Source organism: Pantherophis guttatus, chromosome 6, assembly GCF_059756535.1.
Source record: "Pantherophis guttatus breed Tessera chromosome 6, ASM5975653v1, whole genome shotgun sequence".
Lineage (NCBI taxonomy): Eukaryota > Metazoa > Chordata > Lepidosauria > Squamata > Colubridae > Pantherophis > Pantherophis guttatus.
In genome coordinates this window covers 38,477,711-38,504,287 of record NC_142068.1, presented here as the reverse complement: position 1 = coordinate 38,504,287, position 26,577 = coordinate 38,477,711, and the positions used below count along the sequence as shown (strand labels likewise).

Sequence of the window (26,577 nt, the reverse complement as noted above, 5' to 3'; positions counted from 1 at the left end):
CTGCATTGGATGCTGATTTGCTTCTGGGTGCAATTCAGGGTGCTGGTTGTCACCTTTAAAGCCCTTCATGGCTTGGGACCAGATTATCTGAGGAACCGTCTCTTGCCGGTCACATCTACCCGACCCATTAGAGCGGGGAGGCAGGGAATGCTGCAGGTCCCATCCCCAAGGGAGATATACCTGGTGGGACCCAGAAGAAGGGCCTTCTCCGTGGTGGCTCCCTCTCTCTGGAACATCATTCGCCCAGAGATTAGAACGGCTCCCACCCTAATTCTCTTTTGGAAGGCACTGAAGACCTGGTTCTGCCAGTGGCCTGGGGAACCCAAAGCGGGATGGAGCCCATTAAATGGCTCATGTGATTGGCTGTCACTGGGGCGGAAGGTGGGCGTCAGGGGTGATTTTATTACATTAATTTCTTTGATTTTTTATGAGTTTTACTGTTTTTTTAAATGTGGTTTTTTATATTCTGTAAGCCGCCTTGAGTCGCCATGGGTGAATAGGTGGCAATATAAATCTAATAAATAAATAAATAAATCCTATAATTCCTAAAATACAATGCAACAAAAATATATCAGAACATTGGGAAGAAGGAAAGGCACAACATTGGCCATGGAATTTTGAGCATCTCCTTTGTATGAGTAACATAGGCAGATTAAAAAAACAGAACTGATTCAAAGATATTCTTCCATATAGTATAATTGTTTGAATAATTATTTAGGAGAGAGGAGATAGTTAATAAATTTAGGTTTAAGTGAATTACTAGAGTTAGAACTTCCAGGTCTTTTAGGTATGTTCGTTCAGTAGCAAGGATTTCCTTTGCAATGAAATATGCTTTGTCTGTTGGACATTTCTGAAAGAAACAAACAAATTCCCAGTAAATAAAGAAGAAATGCCACATGAAACATGTAGTATTACTGTATTCAAATTGCTTTAACATGTAAAATGTATATTGAGACTAATAAGCCCACAAGTATTGCTTGGGCAATATGTAATCATACTATGCATTAGCCCACATCCAAACTGGCTGCTTTCAATACATTTTACCAGCAACCAAGAAATATGAATGAGTTTGCCTAATTCACAAATGCACTACCAATGGGAGTTAAGGCAAATGAAAATGGGCACTCGAATGCAAACTGAATGTCCAAGGGAATTATACTGTGCATCCAAACTTCATCCATTTGATATTTACATACAGGAATCCTTATCCAGTTAGACAAACTAGCAACTACAATTTCTCCTAGTCCTTTTGTTTTCTGAACCAAAGTGTATCGGATAACATGTCAATAATGCCATGCCAGAATACTATTTCCTTTTAGGCTCAAGCAGCAGTGGAAGCAATGCTAGTCAGTGGGCTTCTCTCCACGCCTCACAATGTGCCTTCCTCCTGACCTCAAGACAGGAATAAATTATACCAGTTTAAAAACCATTGCTCATAATGTCTTCTTGCTTCACTTCCAAAACAAGGGAAAGAAGCAGGGAGGGTGAAAAATCAGATGTTCTCCTAGAAAATGCTAAGCCTTACACGGGAAAAGACCAGCCACCTAGAGAAAGAGATTTTCAATAGGAATGGCAATCTTCCTCAAGGTCACTATTTCTATCTCAGCCTTATAAAATGAATCCGAGAAAACAAAATTTGATTGTCTGGCAGTTTCTGTTCACTTTGGCAACCATAAAGACACCAATGTTAGGTTGAAGGAAATGATCTGACAACACGCCAAAGTGAGACTGGCAGTTAATAAGCTCCTTCAGGATTTTTCTCCAAATAAATCAGAATGTTCACTTAGAAGTTTATATTACATTTTCCAGTGGAAAACACAACATTCCTGCTGGATGATTTTGATTTAGCTTCAGTCTGTTTTAGCAGGTTAGCATAAAGGTGGAGGTTTTGTTATGGGGACATGTCTTCAACAAATGGCCATCTTAATATTGGGATAAGGCATGCATGTTTGTGAGGCCAGTATTGTACAAAATCATGCAGTGAATAATTTTCTAGTAACAATGAACCACAATATAAATATTGGATATTTTTCAATATATAATTCATTATCCAGCTAGGTACTAGATCCCAACCTTATTCATCTTACTACATGATTTTGAGCAAAAGTCTTTTACACAAGGCAATAATATAGACCTAAATTGACCATATTCTTTCAACTCAAGGTATGAAGTTTTCCATTTGTATCTTAGGACTTTGTCTTTTGTTCCTGAGAAGTTCACATTTGCATGATGGTTATGTAATCTGTAATGTTAACAAAGGTAAATCACCTAAGAGTTTTGTTGAATTTGCAAAATGAGCATTAAAATCTTGTGGAAGTCCTTACTTTGCCCATAACTATGAACCTTACTCTAATAGAGTCTACTTTTGAAAAGGAATAACTGTTGAATGCATTTGCATTTTAAACTGCATTTCATTTATACATTATTATCTTCAATGTAAAAATAACATGAGCTCATAAGATAAGTACAGGCTTTTATTGATTCCCCGCTATGAAAAGATAATATAGCATTTGTTATTTTTGGTAACTGTAGTGTACTTATTTGTCCTTTTGGATGGAAAGCCACACAACAAAGTTACCATATGCGAAGTGGCCCCCATATACTGCATCCTTTGCAGTAAGACTACTAGACAAACATAGGCAAACTTGCACAAATAATATTAACATGTAACAAAGTAAATGACAAGCTGGGAATAATGCAATAAGTAGGAATGGAAGTTGCACTACTTGTTGTCAACTGCTCTTCCCCCACTTACTTTATGTTTTGTTTCATCCTCTTCTTCAAACCTGGCTCCACTAACATCACTCAGGACAGGACTCAGCAGAGATGAGCCCTGGCTCACAGTTTCCTGTAATGGGGGATTCAAGGATATTGGACTCTTCACTTTAAAAGAAGATAGTTGAGGACCTAAGCATCACATAAGAAAGGAAGGGGAAAGAAAATAGTTAAACAATGTCTCCTTTTATAAAATACCAAAGTAGGTATAAATCTATGTAAAAGCAATTCTTGCCTCCTGTAACTTTACGTTAAATTAACAAGCCCTCATATATTTTAAGTAGTCCATGAAAATTTTATGATTTGCTCAAGTTCAAACCAGTATTAGCTAAAGATTTGAATTCTAGACCAAAAAAGAAAATGAAGTCAATTCCCACCACCACCTGCAATTCATCTGTTTAAATAATCAAAGTTGCACAGCACTGAATTAACATGCTCCTTTGGATAAATCAGTTCTATAACATGCAAATCACAATGCCTTTGGGAAAGTGGAAATGAGAAGCAAGAAAACATAAATGGATGCACATTTCATCATTTCAAAATGTAGTACTAATCTGAGAAACTTTTTGCAGAGATCAAAAAAGGGGCTTTAGGAAAAAGAGACCAAGGGCTGAAATCCCTTCAAACTCTCTCAAGGAAGCTTAAGCTAACTATTGACACAACCTTAAAACACATTGCATCGTTAATTATATAGAGACAATTTTCAGTTATCAATCAGCATTTGAAGAAGAATCATCCACAAGAAGATAATTGCCAAGAAAAAAGATCTAGGAAATAGAGAGGCAACTGGAGAAGCAACATAATTATAGATTCCAAGCTAAAGTGTCTAGTCCAATTTTTCTAGTTTTTCTCTAAAACTTGGCACAACACTGTATCAAATGGTACGCACAGAAAGTCAGTAGCTGACGCCCATAATTTTCCTTTTGCAAGCAATTATAATACTGTTTCAAGAGTGGCAGATTTTAAAATAAATTTTGTGCCATAGCATTGCTATTTATTATTCAGAGAACAAATTCCTATCATTATTTAAACCTTCAGTTTGGCTGACATTTTTGATGTTGCAACTAAGAACTATCTTGCTTGGCTTCCCATGACAGAACTGTTTTGCAGAGGGCTGTACCAGAGAAGTCTCCTACGCTGATGCTGATACGAAAAGAATGCTTTCAAACAGTTTGCCACTCCCACTCCAAATTCCATCCTGTGTATTCTTAGAAAAACAACATGTCTCTTTGTGCTCTGGGAGACATTTATTCTTAATTGTATGATTTTTTAAGTTATGTCAAACTGTCCAAAAATGTCACTGTACAGTGATGATACAAATAAGCAGATGTGCAGAGTTTTCCAAGACTTACTTTCAAAGTAGATTACAAAGCTGGGAAAGAGCCAGCTGCAAGCTCTCTGCTACAATACTGGCTGCTGGTCTTTTGACTCAGGAAGTAAAGCTGTTTAAAAAGTCATGAACGAAGTAAGGGGGAGGTAGCATGAGAAGGAAAGGACGTTTCAGTGCAAGTATTTGCACAGTTTGAGGAAGCTAAATAATGTTACACTTAGTCACCTGGAAGAGATTCAGGGAAGAAGTTAACTATTAACATTCTTTGCCAAACCACTACATATTTGCACTATACATTAGCTTATATAATATTTTCCACTGGGGCCTTGTTAGCATCTGTAAAATCTGCAAGAATGAAAATTACTGACATTTGTTATTTGCAGGAAAAACCATTTACTGGAAAACTGTTTTAGTTCAAGGAATTAAATGTAAAGGAGGTAATGAATTAATATATGTTATGCAGTTTGTAACCAGTCCTGTCAATTGTTCCTTTTCAGGAGAAAATATTTTTCCTTTGCAATTTTCTTTAAGCTATTTCAGAGAGCACAAAATACTATGAATGTTTATGTAAATTAAAATATATAATCTCAGAATTTGTCTCTGTCTGCAAAATATTTTTAAAAAGTCTTGATAGAAGTATTTTGATACAAAATTGAGGTGCCTATCAGTGTCTAATTGAAATATGTGTGCCATAGAGTAGTATTGGTTAAGGTGCTGGCCTAAACATAGGCGACTCTGAATTCTAGTCCTGTTTTAGGCATGAAAACTCAGCCTTGGGACAATCACTCTCTCTCAGTCTAACTCATTTCACACCATTGTTCTTATGGGCAAAATAGGAGGAAGGAAGGGTATTATGTATGTTTGCCACCTTGAGTTATTTATAAAATAAAAGTGGGATTTTAAAAAATCTAATAAAATAAATGTATCCAGGTTCCTTTGCAGAAAGACCCAAAACAGAGCAAAACCGCTAGTTTAAATGTAGGCCTAGGAGTAGTATTATAAACTAGCATCTTGTCCTGAAGTTTCAATATCCTGCCTCCCAATTACCTAAGACCTTGTATCTGTGAATGAAATATTCTGAGCATGTAAGAGATATGTCTTCCATTGTCACTGCATCCTCTTGTTCTGCCTGCATCATGACATTTAAGTTATATGAAGGCTTTAGCAGCAGAAGATTATTTAAAATACAAATAGAAATTGTTTGCCAATGAAGTGATGCAGGATTATATCTTCAATTTCAAACACATCTGTTAACATTTAAAAGAAAAGATCCAGTAATTTTAGCTGTCCTTTAATTATCTATATCTCAATAATCATTTCACCAATAAAATACTTGGAAAAGGCAAACTATTGCCAAAATACAGTACAACACGTAGCAAAGTCTAGTTTGAACTATTCTTTAAGTCTATAAAAAATTTAGTGTCAGGATGCATATAGAATATCTGTCTGTCTGTTAGGTGTATCACAATACACCCTTTTTGTTAAATGATGAATAGGTTAATATTCTAGAAACTTAACATGCGTATTATAGCTACATCAGAAATTCCAAAAATTGCTTTTTTCTTAGACTGAAGACTGTCCTTCCTCTTCTACTCCAAATCTGCTTTATTTGTTTTATACACTAATTCAATGTTGCCCACTTGGTAACATTTAGGGAAAGAAAGAATCTATTCCAGTATTAATGTCCATTCAGATTCCCAGTAGTCTCTGTTCCCCTCTACCTCCTTAACTACTTAGAAGTGAGCAAAAGCAATAAATTTATGTAAATATTGTCTCATCATATGAGAATATAAAAACCAAGCTCTCTATTTAAAAAAGAATTATTACTTTGTAATACTGAATTAGTCCCCTAATGTTTCTCCACAGCTTCACAAATTATATACCACAATCACTGTTTGTTCCTGCAAAACAGAGGACTTGTCAACTCTTTTATATATATTTCATCTTTCCAAGAAACAAGACATAACACACACACGTCACATTCCAGGCCCACATATGGCTTAATACCAGAAACTAAAAGTTATAAAAATGAATTCTCTCTAAAAAAGCTGAATCGTCCTGTGTGCAAGGTTTTTTTATATACTTTGAACATAAATGCATTTTCTAAAATCTACGGTATTCATCCTTTCTACTTCCCATATTTTGATATGAATTATTGAAAAGAGTTCTTATGCTTTAGCAAGAGTATTAAGTTTTTCATTTTGGGACTCTTAGTATGGGAACAATCATTAATTACTCTGCTTAAAATATGCATGAGAAAGTTTATTACGCAAAGGAGTTCTAAGGAGGATAAATGTGATTATCAGCCTTGTAGGCCATTTTTTTTATACTTTAATGAGCTCCAATGTTTTGTCCAAAGTTTAAGTGCAGAACCAAATAAAATTCTGATGCAGTATGTTGGCATGCAGCATGTCCTAGAGATTTCAGCTTAAAAATTGAACTCAGCTATGAGTTTTATTGAACACCTGGAGGCTCCAACTGGCGCAGAGTGTGGCTGCGCGGGTGGTTATGGGAGCAACATGGCGCTCCCGTGTGACACCTCTCCTGCGCGAGCTGCACTGGCTCCCGGTGGTCTTCCGGGTGCGCTTCAAGGTTCTGGTTACCACCTTTAAAGCGCTCCATGGCTCAGGACCTGGCTACTTACGGGACCGCCTACTACCACAAACAGCCTCCCACCGGCCGGTACGCTCTCATAGAGAGGGGCTCCTCCAGGTGCCGTCAGCCAAACAATGTCGACTGGCGGCCCCTAGGGGGAGGGCCTTCTCTGTGGGGGCACCTACTATCTGGAACGAGCTCCACCCGGAGATATGGAGGATCCCGGATCTGCGCACTTTCCGCCGTGCTTTGAAGACACTCCTATTCCAGCAGGCCGGCCTGGCCTAATTTTTTCCCCTTCTTTTAAATTTTTAAACTCAAATTTTAATTTGTTTTAAATTATTGGGAGTTTTAAATTGTCTCGGGCAAAAATTATTTAATTAGGTTTTAATCATGTTTTAACTTTCATATTTATGTGTTTTATTTTGTGCCTGTTCACCGCCCTGAGTCCTTCGGGAGTAGGGCGGTATACAAATTTAATAAAATGAAAATGAAATGAAATGAATCATACTTTATATCAGCCTCAGCCCCATTGATCAAATAGGTACTGACAAAGTATAGGATCTATTAAAAGATATCAAAGGGGTATAGAAAATGCTCCGAGATCAGGGAGTTGTATAAATATTAAGCAATAACAAGGCTACCATACTGCATCTGACTAAGAAAAGGAATGTAAATGATTTCTCAATGAAAATTACGAATTCTGAAATGTATCTTTACTTCTCATAAAAGCATCAAAAACAGACTGAAGCATATATCTTGTGCATGTGCTTTAGTGTCTAGTGAAATCTTTTCACCAAAACTCTTATGTAACATTACATTTGCAAAGTTGCTTAAAACCAGTCAGTTCAGTTATTAAATTCCACTGAAGGCTGGAAAACTGTAATTGCCATTTATCTTTTTGCCTTCTACAAATCTATTTCAAATAAGTATAAATTATAATCATAACAGTGTGACACCAATTATCAGAATAAAACTGAGTGCACTGCAATTCAAGGGAAGTAGGGAATCTGCATCTTGCTCACTATAAAAAAACCAAAAACTTTCTTCCCAGGATTAGGTATATATTCCTACAGTAGTACATGGAGATTAAAAGGAATAGATAAATATCCCAATGAAAATATTTTATTTACTTGAAATAGTAATTCCTGTTTCTGTAAATTCATATTCACAAGGAATAGTTCTCTAACATTGTTCAACAATGCCAATAATATTAAAAACCTGTCCTGACTAAAATAAGATCTTTAAGGGGAATTTAATATTTTAAGAAGTACTGAGAATGAGTAATTTCCCAATCAATGACAAATGTTCAGTTATTTGGAAAGGTGAATAATACTATATGAAGTTCTCTAAAAATATAAACATTTTTTATAAATGACTGTACTACTGTAGTATAGGTGTTATTCTAAAAATAACTTGTGAACCGCATTATTCCTGAAATAACAGAAGCACTACCACATTTTAACATTAAGTTTAAATTATTTCATCATTATATTCTTAAACTAGAAAAAACAGTATCTACATTTAAATTTGTCATGCCATTATTAGAAGGAACAGAGCTAATTTAGACTGAAGTTTCAGGTTTCTCATTAACTTTTGCCCTCACTTAAGATCATATGGCTGAATCTGAATGGCTAAGAAAACCTAGGAATAGTGGAAAGAAGTCTGATTTAATCACTGAAACATGTCACATAAAGGTAATCAATAAAGCTATGTAGAGGCTTATAGTAGAATCTTCTGCTTGAATGGAAAATGTGGGTTGGTGGCACAGGATACTTAAAGAATTTGAATATGTATTTCCTGCTGCATCTTTTCCTATATTGTAACCTGAATTGTGACATAAAATATGATGACAATCAAGAAAAATGTTAAGTGTTTAAAAGTGTTTAAAAATGTTAAGTGTTTGAAGTTTAAAAACTCTATGTGTTTATGTAGAGTTTTAAGGACCTTCGATTCCACAGATTTGTTGATAAGGAAGGATACCTAAATATTAGCTGGTGACCATCTAAATCAAATAAATAAAAATATAAATCAATCATAATACCTTTACATTCATCAACTGTGAAAATATGGATATGTAGATTACTGATATAGTAACTGGCATCACTTGTTTAAGTCTGTTTTCTTTTTTGTAACTAACTAACAGTGATCTAATTGCATGAATAAAGTAAATTTTAACTGCAAGCAAGAACATGTCACACCAAAATAGTAACTTATACTAAATATCACAAAACAACAAAATGCTTTAGGAAAAAACATTTGTTGTATTTCATATTTGCTTAAAATTGTATTCCTACTGTAAACATCAGACAGCAAATCAGGAAAGCCTGAGAAAATCAATAATGATTCTCTTTTGAGAAAGAACAAGGGAAAAAAAGTTAAAACATGTGTTCTTATTTATATTGAATACCTTCTAATTTTATTGGAGATGTAATTTCAAAATTATCAATACAAATCTGTAGATATATAATCAAATTTCAACAGAAACAAAAATGTATAAAGCATTCATATTATGTAGATCATCATGATAAATAACTGTAAGAATTTCCAGACTAAAATATTTTTTCTAATAAGTAAACACCAATAACATGAAATTGCTTATACCAAGGCACAAATAATTTGCATTATAAAACATTTAATAAAAGTAGTTACAGTACATTGTGAAGGCAACCTGTTATACTTTGTCACTAATGGAATTATAGTGTATTTTTAATATACTCCTACTGAAGGAATGCCCTCATTCTTTTAATGGCAGCTTCTCAAAGAACTGTACCTAGGAATGTTTTTTCATTATTTAGTGGTTGAATCTCCTAATATGCTACAAGTAAACTTTACCAATATCATTTATTCCTTAAGATTAGGATAAAGAAAAAAAAAGCCCACAGTATTTATTTAGTCAACTTGCGCCCTCTAATATGCAACGTTTATTGGAAGCTTAACATAAAAGGGTAAGTAACCAACAGTCAATATTAAGAATTTCGTTATAAAAGTCTAATCATGCCATGTAATATTTAAAAATTCACATAATGAAAATGTGAGAATGAATATGAACAGATTTTTAAATAATGCCCTAAACATTTTAAAGATATGTGTTATACCTTATAGTAATAGTATTATCTAATTATGATTAGTATAAGTGAAATCTCAAGTGAACAAGATTGTTAAGTAAACATAATTCTACCTAATTAAGAGGTAACAATAATAATTAAAAATGAAATTAGAGCTGAAGTATTTGATTCTACAAAAACAACAGTAAAATACATTTCAGGTTAAACTTGACTCCTGGTGAATAAAGATATGTCCATGTTGAGTTTTTGTAAAATGGTTTGCCATTGCCTTTCAGATTTTTTAAGACTTCTCGGTCTAGTTCTGTAATCTCCTGTTCAATCAGTAACCAGCTCTGATCCTATTTAACTTATGTAAAATCAGCCAATCCATCAGCTATGCCACTTACTATGACACCCACATAGTAACACAGTGTTCCTCCAAAGCTCAACTGTGTGTGACTTTTTAGCTACACACCACCTATCTTCTTACAGTTTTTAAATTGATCAAAATAACTATTTTAATATAGAACGAATGCAGATCTATAATAATATACTATACAAAATGAATGTATCTGATATATACCTAATGATATCACATCTCATCTACTGCAGTCAAATACCTTATCAGTATGTAATGGAATTGTATGGATTGATATGGCTGCTGCAATTATCTGAAAACATAATTATTTTGCACAGGATCTTTAACATTCCTATCTGGGGGAAAAAAAACCACTATGTTTTCCTGCCTGATTGTTGACCCTTAGAGGATCAGCCTTTATTTATTAAGTCGGGATATTTTTTCTATAAAATATCTTGCCAAGGAAAACCAATTTTAAAACTTAAGAGCTTTGAGGAATTCAGACTATTGCAAGATGAAGAAAATGGCCTCTACAGCATAGATTGTTTAAAAATGAACAAACAGCTCTTGAACTATAACTTTGTTAAAAGAAACAGAATAAGAATCATGAAAACAAGGAAAACTCCTTTTTTTAAACAACTGAATGAATTGGACATTTATTCGTACACATTCACGCTTTTCCATGCAAAATTCTATTGAATACTATGACTCTCTAGTTTCAATACCCAAGTCAGCATTTCAGTGCATAGTATGCTGCCTATATCCTGGTTTTTTAAAAGCTATTGAAGAAATTAGTTTGTCCAGCATGTTCAGTTTGCTTTATTCAAGAATGCTGTTTTATAATAATATTCATTCATTTGTTCATTCATTCATTCATAGCCTGGAGATCTTATAAAATGGATAAAAGTGTTGTGAAAAAGTACTTTTAGCTGTTACTATAAAACGTACCAATACATTCACATATTCCTAATACCTGAGAATATAAGAACTAGTTTCTATTTCATCCTAAAAATGCAGGCAATGTGATATATTAATAATTGCACTTTTTTTTTTTAAAAAAATGTAATTTGTAAATTCTAGAAATAGAAAAGGCAAGAATGGTAAGTATTATCCAACTTCCTACGAATAGCTTAATTTCAAAACTGCAGATGGGCCTTAGTTTTCATTCCAGTCCTGAAAAGCATGCTTCTTTTTGTAAGATAATAGAGTTAACCTCAGTAACAACTAGAACAGTTACTGAAAAAATGGGCAAAGTGTAATATTTTAAGGGCTTCTGGAAATTGTAACTCAGGACTTCCCTCTCTCTCTCTGTTTATCTCTCTCTCACACATACCATACAATATTATTTTTATAACAAAAAGTTTAAAAATATTTAATAAATGAATATATATATATATATTACAGTGCCTTGTATTTACTTATTGATGCCTTCACTGCAATATAGCTTGTTCTTGATGCCTTAAAAAATTAGAATGAGAGTCAACAATAATGATCTAATCTACAAATTTATATTCCAATGACTGAAAATAATAATCAGGAAAAAATGACGCTCAGGTTATTTTTAAAAATCTGATTCTAATCAGCATAAATTAATGTGCCATATCAACCCAAGTATTAATGGTTTGTGCATGTGTTTTCTGACTTATCTTCTTTAGTGAGATTTTTGAGATTATTCTGAAAGTCAAGAGAGAAATTCTCTACCGTAGCCTGAGCAAAAGGATTGCTAAAAAATAGATTAATATCTAATGGAGGTGCAGATTCTGAATCCCATGAATCATCAGAACTACTAGAGTCTTCTGTAGTGGTAGGTGGGTAACTTAGCTGTTCTAACTGGTCAATAATGTCAGTGAACTGAAGAGCTGAGCTTGATTCAGAACGAATTGAATATGCTGGAAAATTCACCATAGAACTAGCTTCAGACTGATTAGCAGAGCTGTAAGTATGCATAAATGGTGTGCCATTTAATGTTAAATTGTTGAGAGAGCTACTTTCAGACTGGTTATTAATCAGTGAACTAGTTTCAGAAGGACTCAGGAGACTTTGCATTCTGCTTGCCTGTGCTTTAACTTCAAATAATTCTGAGGTATCTGATGGCTGCTGATTTCCATTGAAATCACTATCTCCTTCAAATTCAAATTCATCATCCACATTCATATCTACTGCTTCAATTGAATATCTATCAGGACTTGAATGACAGGATACCATATTCTGTTGCAAAATTTCTTTAGTTAAAGTAGGTGAATCTGAGAGACACTTAGAAAGACTTGAGTCCTTTAAATCTAGGCCATCATACAAATAAGAAAAAGCTTCAGAGCCTCCAGCAAAAAAGGAGATTTCAGCTGGATCATCATCAATGAACTCCTCTGAAACATGAAGCTGAGAACTAACTAGCTTTACAAGAGGGGCATCCCTACCTTGAAGTTGACGCTGTTTACCAGCAATGACCATGCTTGTGGTAAAATCATCATCCTCATCATTGTCATTGTTGTAAGTTATCCTGCCTTCTTTGCTATACTTGTCTACTGCTATTTCTAAAGCACAATGATTCTCAACATCAGAACAAATGGGGCTGTAGTTTTCTTCAACATTACAAATCCCAACACCTTGGAATGACTGGAGGTTTGGTGATGCAGGCTGTTGTACCACTTTCTTCCCAGTTTCTTCTGATATTATACTATTTCCTTCTGCTGACAAACTCCCTCCATGTGACATTCTGGGTTCCAAAAAGAAAGAATTGCTTTCTGTCAAAGAGGACAAACTGGCAATGTTTGATGGTAATAAATTATCCATATGGAAGGAGGCATATGTGCATGCATTAGATGCTGGGATTCTTAACCCTTCTGTAAATGAGATACTCTGGAGAGAAAAGAAAATTTATTATTAGATTAATTATTTCACCATGAATCTAAGAAGGTCAAACATAAAATATATAAATTAGTTTAGGAACTTATTCTCTAAGATCATGAAACTAGAATAACATGTATACCTCAATAGCAAAAAAAATAATTTTTATCTTTGCTGCATTTCCAGGTTTTAGCAGCCCATTTTATTTTTGTTATAATGCAAAGAAATATAAACGCTGCATGTGTTCTATAACTAGGAAAGATATGTGACTTTTACATTACTATCCAAATGGCAACGCAATCAAATATTTGGGTTCTTAGTGTTCTCTGAGTCTGGTTGTTTTTCTGCAAACATAGCACGAAACATTATCAATGCACAGTAGAGTGACATTTGTTGTTTATATGACAGCTTGCCTTTCCAAATTTCTTAATGTAATTATCAAAACAAACCACACATAAAGAGATGCTATATTATTTTGGATTGTCTTGAAAGACTTGCCTATTTTCATGGGAATGGGAATTAAAAGAGTATGTGAGTCCATACTACTGGTATAGTGTGACAACCACTTTGCATTTTAATTCATTGTGAAATATATTTTATTCAGTATTTGTATTATATTTTTAATGTTTTGTTAGCCACCCAGAATTACATCAATTAGAAAGAAAGTTTTACAAATTAATAGAAATATTTCAACTCTAAATGCATTTTACCTTAATTGTGCATGAGTATATGCATACACTTTATGACATATAGGTAGTCCTCAACTTTTGACCACAACTGAACCCCAAATTTCTCTTGCTAAGCAAGACATTTGTTAAGTGAGCTTTGCCCCATTTTGTGACTTTTCTTGCCATAATTGTTAAGTGAATCACTACAGTTCTTAAGTTAGTAACATAGGTTGTTAAGTGAATCTGGCTTCCACATTGACTTTCCTTGTCAGGTGGTTGTAAAAGGTGATCACATGATCCAGGGACACCAAAATCATCATAAATAGTTGCTAAGCATCTGAATTTTGATCACATAACCATGGAGATGCTGCAATGGTCATAAATGTGAAAAACTGTCATAAGCCACTTATTTCAGTGCCATTCTAACTTTGAACAGTCACTAAATGAACTGTTGTAAGTCAAGGACTACCTATACAATGTTGTTTTTGTAACTTTAGTAAATGACTGTTCTACTGGCTTTTCATACCATATATCAGGGGTGGGCAGATGTGGCCCTTTTACAACCTGTGGATTTCAACTCCCAGAGTTGAAGTCCACAGGTTGTAAAAGGGCAACATTTGCCCACCCCTGCCATATATAACTACAGGTAATGTATTTTCATTGTAAGATTATACTGGTAGCAATACTCATATAGCAAAGAGAGATGGTTGGTGGAGTCAAAGGACTTATCAGGCAGAAGAAAAATTATAGGTGTAAAACTGGGGGTTGTTGAGGAAATCTGATTTATAGAACAATGTAGAAAAAAAGTTTCTTTGAACCCACATTATTCTGCTTTATCTATTTTCTGATAAATGCCTATATATATATTGGCAAATATAGTAGGAGAGATTAAGGTCAAACAGTTTGCAAATCAAGAATAATAGATTATTATTAGAATAGTAGTAGCTGGCTTGCAAGTACTTTTCATAAATGGTCTGCATCTCTGAAGTTGTGCATGTGCAATGTAAATACACATGTGTGTATATGCATATACGCAAACAATACCATTTTCACACCAACCAGGGACAGTGATTTTATTGAGAAATAGCCAGTAAGTCTTACTTAAGGCATGCAAAGAAGTTATGAGTCGGAGACAAATAAGAAGATTGTATGGATTACCCACTGCTTTTGTTATGCCAAGCCAGGGCGCTTACGTGTGTCACCATTGAGAGGTGATATATTTTCAGAACTGGGTAGAACTGCTACTTCCTTTTTCTGTCACAATTGTACTTTAACATGAATAGAATAGAATAGAATTTTTTATTGGCCAAGCGTGATTGGACACACAAAGAATTTGTCTTGGTGCATATGCTCTCAGTGTACATAAAAGAAGAGATACGAAGAGAAGATGATATCTATAAGATCTAAACTGTCTTTTTTCAGTCCATCTTAAGATGAAGTTGAAATTGCAAACCTGATGATTTTAAATATCTAGCCTAAATTTTTGTCTGACTTTTCTTTTTTAATACTAATTGGTTTGTTGAAATTAGGAGCTTGCATACATTTTTTGTGTATTAATTTGATAAAGCTATGTCCCAGTTATTTTAAATGGATACTAGATATTTTAAGTGTCTGGTATGTGTTCATTAAATGTTTCCTTTGTATAGACATCAATTTATTTGGACCCTATTAAGAAGCAAAACGCAGATTATGATGTATGACTGGGAGGTGAAAGATACCTTCGTATGATTAAATGAATTCATCCAGTTTTAATCTTAAATCTTCCCCCTTTTTAAATGTGGAAATTTTAAATTTTTTAAATTTTAAATTCGTCTTTTTATAGGGGTATGGGTAAGGCATTTTAAATTGGGGAGCCATTTTAGATTTAAATCTGTTTTAAACGTATTTTAATTGTTTATATTGTATGTTTTTAACTTTGGCTGTTCACCGCCCCGAGTCCTTCGGGAGAGGGGGCGGTGTAAAAATCTAATAAATAAATAAAATAAATAAATAAATAATGATGCAGCTTTAAAGGAATGATGGTGATCAGAGTAGTCTTTAACTACGAGAGGTTCTCTGCTGAAAATCAGCAGTTGTTCCAGTTTAACAAATACACTTCCATTCAAGGCCTACTTGGAAAAGTATGCTAGCTCCGAATTCTGAACTTGAGAGATGACTAAGATCAGTAATTATATGACTATGCTAACTATATTCCAGCAATCACACAAATCTACATTCCTATAAGAAATTACACTTACTGAAAAATTTAGCTATTATGCAATATTTTTTTAAAAAAATACTGGTAATACCTGCCCTTCATTAATTAAATTCCTTATTGAAAAGAGATAATATCCAATATTTAGGAAAACAACTTGGACAAAGTGCATAGTTCCGTCCATTTATATTTTGCTAATAGGTTTAAACAGTATACCCTTTTTGCAACCTCCATAGCAAACCTGAAACTAAGACCTGGTTGTGGCAGGGACATATGAAATTTAGCATGAGGGAAATTGAGAGAAAAAACTCGAGTCTTCTTATTTTGTAGGCTTTTCCCAACTACATTTTGGTTAATATAATACACAGTGATATAAGGTACATTAATACAGTTCTATAAGATATAAAATGCATAATTATCTAATACTATTTCCAGAAGTAAAAAAAAGACAATGCATATTTTAAATTTAAGAAACATCAAGTGATTTTCATAATCTTTTTAATCATAATATTTTACTTAAAACAGGTTAATTTCAAGACTAACCTGTTTGGGTGCATCAGGACTCAAGGTGTGAGCAGACATTCTAGTTTTGCTATGCCTCCTGTAAACAAAGAAGTTGATACATGCAACTGAGAAATAATCCAAGCTTATATTCTGCTATATACAAGTTAAAAAAGTAATTATTTTACAAGAGCTTATCTCTCAAGCTGATTTACTGTGTAAAAATATGAAACCCAGAACTTTCTCTTTCTACATTCATAATTTAACTTCCTAAAAAAATTGTTTACAAATTAGAACTGCAATATTCAAAATATAAAATACACAATAAATATAAAAGTTACTATTTTTTATATAAAGTAAACCCAGTATTAAAAATCTACAATAACATTGCTTAAGAAAAAAAAAAATTAAAGCCAACTAAAGGCGGTATAGAAATTCAATAAAATAAATAAAATAAAATAAATAAATAAACCCTATATATAATTAAGCAAAAATGGGGGCAATCTGACTTGCTTAGAGAGTTCTTTAGATCTAATTTTATCTCCTTTTCCCATCATCCTAACTGTTGGTGGTTGAACACGCAGTAGGATCTCTGAAGTTTAGACTATCAAAACAGACCTCCAACCTACCTGTCCAGCAATCCAAATCATTCCTTCTAGTTCCACATGCTGAAAAGATTCAGTCACATCACAGGGAATGTAGATTCCTAAACAGCCCATATTCTAATGTATATTTTAGGAAATTGTAGATTACGAAGTTTCTTTCTTGACTTCAGATACACCAATCATAGTATTCATACAACCTCAAAGATAGTAGACATTTTAAGAATGTCTAACTTAATATTTTAGCATTAATATATATATTAATCATGTAGCAGAGTACGAAGTGGGAATTCTGGAATCATTTTTATTAATCAAAGTAGCAATGAGTTTGAAGGACTAATAGCGTGCCTTTGCATATTACAATTTTGTATGTTTATTGATACCCAATACAACTTTTTTTTCCTATTGGAGATGAGATGGGCCCAAACTTACTTTTACATCATCAAGCTATTCAAAGCATTACAAATACTTCTCAACAAAAGAGATGACAATTTGCTGTGATTATTGTAATAATGAACAAATATATATGAAGAATAACTGTAAGATATTCCTTCAACTGACATTATCTGAAGTGAAAGTGTTTAAATCAATTAAATATTTAACAACTAATTATAATTTCATCCTGCCTAAGATTCAATTATCCAAATAGCTTCATTAAATTTAGTGAATCTTGAATTCAAAAAGACCAAGTTGTTGCTAAAAACATGAAAACTACAACGTAAAATTATTAGGAAAAAAATCAAATTAATTGTACAGTTATAAACTTATTCTAAATATAAATAGTAGAATGCTATTATTTTAGAAGAAAGACTAAGGAACACATAAGACAAATTCCAAAATAGTAACTGTTCGCTGGTTTACAGCATAAATAGCTTATTTACCTTTCATAAGGAATTTTCTTCAACCCACTCTCTCTAACATAATCCACCAATTGTTTTTGTGTTCGTCCACTGTAAAACAATAAGTATAAATATTTTTAATATCTCATGAGAACTATATTTAAACCTGTGCTTTTAATTTCTGTAGTAATAAGATCCTAAACTTTTAGGATAAAAAAGAGGAAAAAAAGCTTTCTTGAATGCCTTTTTTTGGAACAAATATACAGGTTATATCATACCTGTATCTGAAAGATGATCCTCTGCTGAAGAAGACTGGTTTTGGTTTTGGTTTTGGTTGATCAGATAACCTAAAGAATGTGTGATACTCAACACATATCTTCCAGAGGTTCTTACACTCATCTCTACCTCCCAAAAGAAATTCCAAAGTATCCTGATATGGACCCTAGAATTACAAAATAAACAAGGCTCAAGCAGTCAGAGAGATTTAATGACACTGTGTAATTTAATGCAGATTTAAACTACATACAAATAACCATTCATTTATCATCATGGAAATGCAAGACAGAAAATAATTTAAACAGTTCTTGCTAGAAATAAGCTAATGCATAGCCCTTTCTCGAATATACTATAGTGATGTGGATAGGAAATAGAAACTATTTGAACTGTACAAAGTGTTTGAACAAAAAAAAGAAGACAAAATTTACCTGGAGACAATCTTCATCAATATGAATGAATACCAGCAGGAGTAAAATAAAAGTCATTACTAGATTTAAAGAAGTTACTGGTCACAGCATTTTTAAGATACTACTACTTCTTTGTTTATACATGCAACTCTGTAAAAGGGTTATAAACATAGCAATTTAGTATGAAAGATCCCCAAGCCTGAGAAGTTCCAATAAGGATGAAACCAGTGTCCTATTGCTAATACAGTATAATATGGATAGCCATTTTTATTTGCCCCAAAACCTCTGCACACATGTGTTAGGCATTTATGGCACAATGCCAGCATTGGGGGAAAAAGACATGGTTTATGTGTGCTTCAGAGGCAATAATTTGTAATGTTTCAGGTGATAAGGCTAAATAGCTATTCAGCATCAATTGAAAGGATAATCTCTGAAATACTGTAATGTTCTCAAATTATAAGTGGAACCCATCTTTGTCTGATCAAATAACATCCCTGAACATAATGTCACAGAAATAACAGGTTCATTTGATGGTCTGCATGCATGTCAGCTTGCACTTAAACCCAACATAAAGTAATAGAAAAGATATTATGATAGTACTTACATGAACTTCTGGATGAAGCTTGATAAGAAATCGTTTTCTCTTGAAGCTTATTTTTCGGATTTTGGACCAGTTGAAAGTATTGATTTTTATATTGCCCTGTGTTAAATGCAATATGTAACAAGTGAAGAAATATACATAATACAAGATTTAAACACATTTCTCAGCATCCCTCTTTGAGGGAGATGGATGGTTCAGAAATGTGAAAAGTAAATAAAATAAAATAAAATATACATAGAACAGGATTTAAACAGTATGTATAAACATATACTATCAGATTACTTTTTTAGCTACAACTGTCTAAATAAATATTTACTATTGTCTCCAATAGTACCAAGAACAAGCTTCTACAGGACTTTGGTAAAAAAGACTTCAGGCAGAGATAAGGATGAGATGCTATAGATTATTGTGAACCCTCTTGAATCAGACCATTTTAATTATATTAGTCAGCATGTCATAATCAAGTTTTTAAAAAATATGATTCCTTTTTTAAACATGTCATAATTACCAGCCCAGACCAAAGTGCTACTTCAGCTTGAAACCATCAACATTGGCAAACTGATGGGGAAATGAACTATATCAGAGGTCAGCAACCTGCAGCTCTGGAGCCGCATGTGACTCTTTCACCCCTCTGCTGTGGCTCCCTGTCACTCAAAATATGCGTCACAACCGCCAGTGCGCGACACCCACCAGCACGTGATTTATTGAGCTTTTCAACCCCCGGTAGGCCAACCATGGATAAATCCAAGAAAAGAAAAGTTTTAGAAGAAAACAAAGTTTAATTCAACTACATATGCTAGTTCTGTGGCCGCTCAAGAAATAGTCAGACACGGGAAGGGATTTGTGGCTCCCGGTGTTTTCTTTTCTATGGGAAACGGGTCCAAAAGGCTCTTTGTGTTTAAGGTTGCAGATCTCTGAACTATATGGACTCCAAATGAAGTTTTATCTGCAAAGAATATGATTAATCATTTGCATTGATATAGCCAAAAAAAAAAAGTTTAATCTGCCTCAGGATGTTAGAAAGAATTGTAAAAGTAACTAATTTCTCATTCAGAAAGGATGCCAAGCTCTTGACCCTTAAGATTAAACTTAGAACAATATTTAAAAAGATATGCTTAGAATTACTTTCTTACCTGGAATACCAATATACCCATGTTTGAAACAGCCAAATTAATTTTTGTCCCTTCACGATCAGATGCCAAGTGATATCTCATGCCATACATCTCCAATTTCCGACCTATTTCAAGCACCTGGAAGTCTGATTCGGCAGGGGTTTCGCCCCTTTAGTAATAAAAATAAAATAAAAATAGAGAAGTTATTGATGAAATTATGACACTCTGAATATGTATGAAAATGGGGCGATTTATGGCAACCAAATGGAAATACTCCTTCCTTGCAAGCAGCCACATGGGCTTACTTTATCAGGTCAAAGGGGGGAACTAACCTAACAACAGCATATAAAAATAACTTGAAAATGATGCTCTTTATTAACTTAATTTTATTTAGTATCTGGATTTCAATCAACTTAATTAGTTGATAAAAAAATTGACTGAGGATAATAAATACACAATTGAATAATTTATACTATTCATGGATGGAAGATTTTTTTGTTTTTCAGGATCATGATCAATGCTATTAAAACCTGCCCAAAGATCAAGCAGTGAAACATACTAGTCCTCTATATTTTCCTATAAAATGTCATCTATTAGAGTGATCAAAATGGATTCTGCCTCAAAACTAGGCCTGAATGCTGATTGAAAACAATCAAGGTAATTGGAATCCTCCCAGAACAACTCAACTCTGCCTCTTAAAAAGATGTTAAGTGGATGGCCCAGGTCTATTCAGGATAAAAACTTTGCAAAGAAAGTCAAAAGAGGCCATCAATTCAAACTTTGCACTCAGTGTATACCCTAAAAAAGTGGCCATAAAATAGAAAGCATGTAAATGTTACTCAATTGTAGGGTTCCAGTTTGCATGAGCACAAGGAATTTGCACTTTTTTCTTGTTTTTAATATGGGGTGTTTAGTGCTCTCGGAGCTTGTCTTCTAGACATTTCATTATCCAGCTAGGTAACATCATCAGTGCCAGAAGGGGGGGGTTTATTCTCTGTTTATATATAAGTTGCTTACCATTGAGTGTTGATAGAAGTGTTCTTGGTAATTCTTTGATTAGGCTGTTGTCTACTGTTTGATTGTCTGTCTGAGTAAATACCCTTGAATGGGGTATTATTTACTGCTTGATTGTGGGTTTCCTATTAATTTTGATGTTTATCTTTGCTTGCCTGTTGACTACTGGCAAGGAGATTTTTTTGGTCTTTTAATTATTATTTTTTTAAAAAATCAAAAAATAATTTTACTTACACATGCTTTCTGTGAAATGCAAGGATTTTTTCTTGCAGTCTTTCCTGGTTTGGAAAGTATTGGTTGTTTTTAAGATGTTCATGATCTCCTGATTCATCAAAATCTCCAATTTCCGCTGTGACATAACAGAAAATATATTTAAAACAAAATACTTTGGTATCTCAGATTATAAGTATTTCAAACTTCTATCAAATTATTCTTTTATGGTATTTTACAAAAACTATTCATTTATTAGAATAGCCATGTGCTGGCTTTTCTAAAAAAATAAAACTGTCAATTTTACAAATTTCATCCTAAAAATTGATTATTTGCTTTCTGACAGGATTTTTATAGGCTAATGCTAAAGGTGTGTTTCTGATAAGTTCAAGGGTTCATATAGGCAGCTCATCAAGTTTTTTTTAACTTTAACTGTTATTTAAGTTGCAAGGTAGAAGATATGAAAATTCAGCTGAATTTTCTAGATACACTCATTTATCATGGAAGAAACCAGAAAGGAGAAAACCTTTGACTTAACCTTCAGAGATATTCAGGATCTAATATGTATCATAAATGCTGCTATGCTGGAATTAGGGGATTGCTGAATTTAAATTGAATGGTTACATTGTCAAAAGGGTTCAGACATAAGTGTATAAAAATAAATATCACTAAAGCTTATGGAAAGGGAATGAATTCCTCATTGTTTATGGCTGATACAGACACAACTAATACAACAGTAAAAATTATATAGTTGAACTCCTACAGTCTTTTATCCAAAAATAGTGCATTGTCAAAACTGTATAATCAAATGACAAAGTTATATTATAAGTGAAAACACTTTTGCATATGTCATTTAACAAAAGAAACAAAGTACCAATCAAATCAACACATGGCAAAGACCATATTAGCTGAAACCCTCAGTTAGATCACCACAGATTTCTCTGTATGTAAAAGGAAATTAAATGTATTAAATATCTGAACTCAGGAATTCTTCCATGAATAAAATGACCCTTGTTCGAATAGAGCAGCAAATATTGATGTTATAGATTTGTTGTATTTAAGAAATACAAAATATACCAAAAGTCAGGTCTCCTAAACAATTTATGATCTAAATCATTTTAAATGTTATAAATAGTTGCTTACTCATTTGATGCATAATTTTGAACATTGAGTTAAGATTTACACATATATGCATACATACTCTGAAAAAATAGTAAAACATATTGTGACTGGTCTATGGGCACTGATCTTTAGTATACCCTATATATTATTTAGCATTCAAGCACTGATTAAACCAAAACTTGCTTCAGTTGACCAAGTTTGATGGATCACACACCATCTGATTCTGCCAATGTAATTCCAAATTCTTCATGTCAATATTTCTCAAGCATGAAGCTGATGCATTCTTATCTATAAAAGAACATTTCATACTAACATTGTAGAAGATGAGATATGAGGAGTGCTGCTGTATTGTCATTACAGGTGAGGCGTTCCTCTGCCAGATCTCTCTTCATTTGCAATGCAAACAGATATCTAAAAGAATTAGGTAGTAACATGTCTGGTCATTTGAACCACAGAATATTACACATTCTGGAAAAGAGGACACAATCTGGCAATAGCCATAGCACAAGCAGAAGATAAATAAGAGTGTGAAGATAGCAACAGGTCCGTTAGCAGCTGTTTATTTTTACTCTATGTCTCTAACTGACATATAAGAATTACCGATGCGCCGAAATGAACAAATTGACACTTGAATTGAAAGGATTGATCGACTCGGAATACCATGCCATATGGGAGAAATAGTACAATTGGATTGAAAATAGAAAAATGGGGGGAAACCAGATAAAGTAGAAGTAGTTTTAATAAAAATGTATAGTTGAATTGTTGTGTTAAGATATGTAAATAGTCACAGTTGTACACTATGGTAAATAAGAATTGTTTAATTGTTGAAAATTAATAAAATAAAATTAAAAAAATAAGAATTACCGAGTTCTACTTGTTTACTGCTATATCATCTTAGTGACTATTACTTACCATCGTATTAGGCAGATTTGGAAATTTTTAACATCAATTTTAACAAGAGTGCAAAATTTGGCATGAATATATTTTAATATAAGCAACATATTCAAGTGATGATTATTTGATGATATGCATCAAACTGCACACTACAGAAAATTAGACTAGATCCATGATGGCGAACCTATGGCACGCGTGCCACAGGTGGCACACGAAGCCATATCGGTGGCCACACGAGCATTGCCCTAGCTCAGCTGCAGCGTACATGCGCGCGCAAGCCTTCCGGGCCCACCAGAAGCTGGCCAACGGGCCATTTCCGGCCTCCGGAGGGCTTGCAGGGGGATGGAGAAGTTAAGATTTACACATATATGCATACATACTCTGAAAAAATAGTAAAACATATTGTGACTGGTCTATGGGCACTGATCTTTAGTATACCCTATATATTATTTAGCATTCAAGCACTGATTAAACCAAAACTTGCTTCAGTTGACCAAGTTTGATGGATCACACACCATCTGGGCCCACCGTGCCATCGCGTGCCAAAAATGGGGGGAGCACGGGAGGGGTCGCACGTACATGCGTGGGGGGGTGGGGTGCATTGAATTGTGGGTGTGGGCATGCGCGCGTGCGACACCCCCCCCACTCCCCCCACTTTTGGCACGCGACAGCAAAAAGGTACCTGATGTTCACTTCACTCCACAATTCTATGGTTAACCTACAGGTACTGTTAAACTGTAATTCTAATCTTCACTGATTAAGGGTGTGAATCTGATTTTGAATTATACACCAACAATTTATCACCATACAAAGATATATTAATTTACCAAGTTTGGGTTGTAGCAAAAAATATACAAGGGAAAGACAGTTGCAAAAGAAATATAAAAAACCTGATTAATACTATTTCATGTGCCCAATTTAGATAAATCTGCCGTGGGCTTTCATTCTAAAGGTATTTTATTTTATCTCCCGTCTTAAAAAATTATTACAGAAATGATCTGCAGCACTAATTATATGTGTTGTTTCTCAATATCTGAGTTAGGCTTTCTTTTCTTTTTTTTGTTCTTTTCAACAAATGGTCAATAAAAATTTTTTTGGAGTTCTTATAACAATTTTCCATTTTCTTCCTTCTCCTTTATTTTAATTGTTTTTAATTACGTCTCTTTTATATGGTTTTTGGTTTGTATCTATAAACTGCCCAGAATCAACTTGGATAGTAAAAAGGATGATATCTAAATTTGATAGTTAAATAAATAAAGTTCTGTTGTATGTATACTAATATTTATTAATTTTATATAATAAAGCAACTAATAAAAGCTATTTTTCTCTCTCTTTTTTATGGAATATAGAGTCTTTACCTGGTATACTCCTCTTGCAATTGGCCAGGATCTGGAGGAAAGAACTTTACAGCTAGACGAAGCACCGTGTTCTTTGGTCCTACAGAAAACCAGTAGTTCATTAAAACATGACAGTCAACTCATAAATCTTATTCTTTTATTGTAATTGCATGTTTGATATCCTTAATTATTATAAATTTTAAAACTAATCATGGGATTATGGCTTTATCAATGAATTGCCACTGACCTACAGACTACAGGCCAGGCTGGCTTAGAATATGAATTTTAAATTGGGTTGTTTGTTAATTTTTAACTTTGTGGGCCAAATTTTATATATTTGTTTTAAATTGTTTTTAAATTTTGTGAGTTTATGTGTGTTTTGACATGGCTGTACACCGCCCTGAGTCCTTCGGGAGAAGGGCGGTATAGAAGTTTAATAAACTAAACTAAACTAAACTAAACTAAACTAAACTAAACTAAACTAAACTAAACTAAACTAAACTAAACTAAACTAAACTAAACTAAACTAAACTAAACTAAACTAAACTAAACTAAACTACTGTCCTTATACTATTTCTCAAAGTTTGGGAGAGTTCCCAAATGAATAACAGTACATTCATTACATGTTATACCTCATAAAAATACATGAGGTATTACGCACAAAATATCAAATTAAATTTATTGGGGAAAAAAGGCAGGATCAAATAGTTTATTTTAATTCAATATTTAATAAATTTCTTAGTCACTTTTAACACCATAATCTTCCTAAAGTACCTTTAAAAATTAAAACAATTTCATGATAAAGTCAGAATTTTGAACACAAGAACAAATAATGAAACATATTAATTGAAAGACAATCATGCCCCAGCCCTCTATTTAAAATCTACTTGAAATCGTCCTTAAATCAACAGATGAAAGCAACTATACATCCTTCTAGAAGAAAGTTTCACAGAGCAAAAGATTACTCTTAAAAAGAAATTTATTTTCTATAAACCATACACAATTCAATGACAGAGAGCACCCAGTGCAAAGATCTAATTTATTAACAGGAAGATTATCCACTGAACTCTAGACTCTGAAATAAGCAGTGAATGTCTAACTTATAGTGACAACAACAATCAGAGATTATATGGGAAGCCAACAGGATTTATGAACCAAAATATGTACAAAGTACAGATTCCTTTACTTATTGATGTTCCCTTCTTAAGTCCAGCTTTCCTGGAACTGTGCAACTGATATGCAAGCTCACACTAAGGCATGGCTTTTAAAAAAATATTCCAGAAACCTGCCCATAACTCTTCTGAACCCACTTTTTCACTTCAGATCTAATTAGCTATATGTCATCAGTGCACATTGCTCTTATATCTAAAAGTATTTAAATTTGCTATTTTCTTGCTTTGTTCACAAATTGACTCTTTTTACAATGCCTGATGGCCTTGTAGCCAAGTAATTGTTGCACATTTATATAACTGCTACTGCTGCCTTGAAAACCCTGGGCCCTATCTCAAACCTCTCATTTGAAAGTATGTGGGATTTCATAAATATTTTCTTATTGTTTATAATTTATATGAAAACAAAATTATTTCCCTAAAAATGACAAAAAAGCATAAGACAACATTCATAAATCAACTATTCATTGTTATTTCATCATAACCTACAACATTAAGAATTCAAGAATTCCTATCCAGTTAAAAGAATATATGTAGGATTTAGGACCAATGTGATTGGGAAATTGAGGACTTCAATTCAAACAAATAAAACAAAAGAGGATTTTGAGGCTAGTTAAAAGGACAGGCTCTTCTGCCATCTGAGAAAAACAAATACTGGTCTATAAAGAGTGAAAATATAATA

At 33.4% G+C, this 26,577-nt stretch overlaps 1 protein-coding gene across 5 annotated transcripts in view; it reads right to left on the bottom strand.

Annotated features, from left to right (window-relative positions):
- Nucleotides 1-26,577, bottom strand: part of FARP2 (FERM, ARH/RhoGEF and pleckstrin domain protein 2) — a 65,602-nt gene that overhangs the window by 19,727 nt on the left and 19,298 nt on the right. For 3 of the 5 annotated variants that reach the window (XR_015728456.1, XM_034439530.2, XM_034439531.3), the window contains exons 5-15: nucleotides 24,748-24,826; nucleotides 22,809-22,906; nucleotides 21,398-21,512; nucleotides 20,171-20,318; nucleotides 19,041-19,136; nucleotides 18,032-18,195; nucleotides 17,796-17,864; nucleotides 16,355-16,412; nucleotides 12,520-12,961; nucleotides 2,756-2,907; nucleotides 761-850 (exon numbers count right to left, since the gene is read on the bottom strand). Coding sequence is in view for 3 of the 5 variants with exons in the window: in XM_034439530.2 (XP_034295421.2) it covers nucleotides 761-850; nucleotides 2,756-2,907; nucleotides 12,520-12,961; nucleotides 16,355-16,412; nucleotides 17,796-17,864; nucleotides 18,032-18,195; nucleotides 19,041-19,136; nucleotides 20,171-20,318; nucleotides 21,398-21,512; nucleotides 22,809-22,906; nucleotides 24,748-24,826 (1,511 nt within the window). In the remaining 2 variants the exon portion in view is untranslated. The remainder of the gene's footprint in view (nucleotides 1-760; nucleotides 851-2,755; nucleotides 2,908-12,519; nucleotides 12,962-16,354; nucleotides 16,413-17,795; nucleotides 17,865-18,031; nucleotides 18,196-19,040; nucleotides 19,137-20,170; nucleotides 20,319-21,397; nucleotides 21,513-22,808; nucleotides 22,907-24,747; nucleotides 24,827-26,577) is intronic. The other 2 variants (XR_015728457.1, XM_034439532.3) reach the window with 1 other exon arrangement.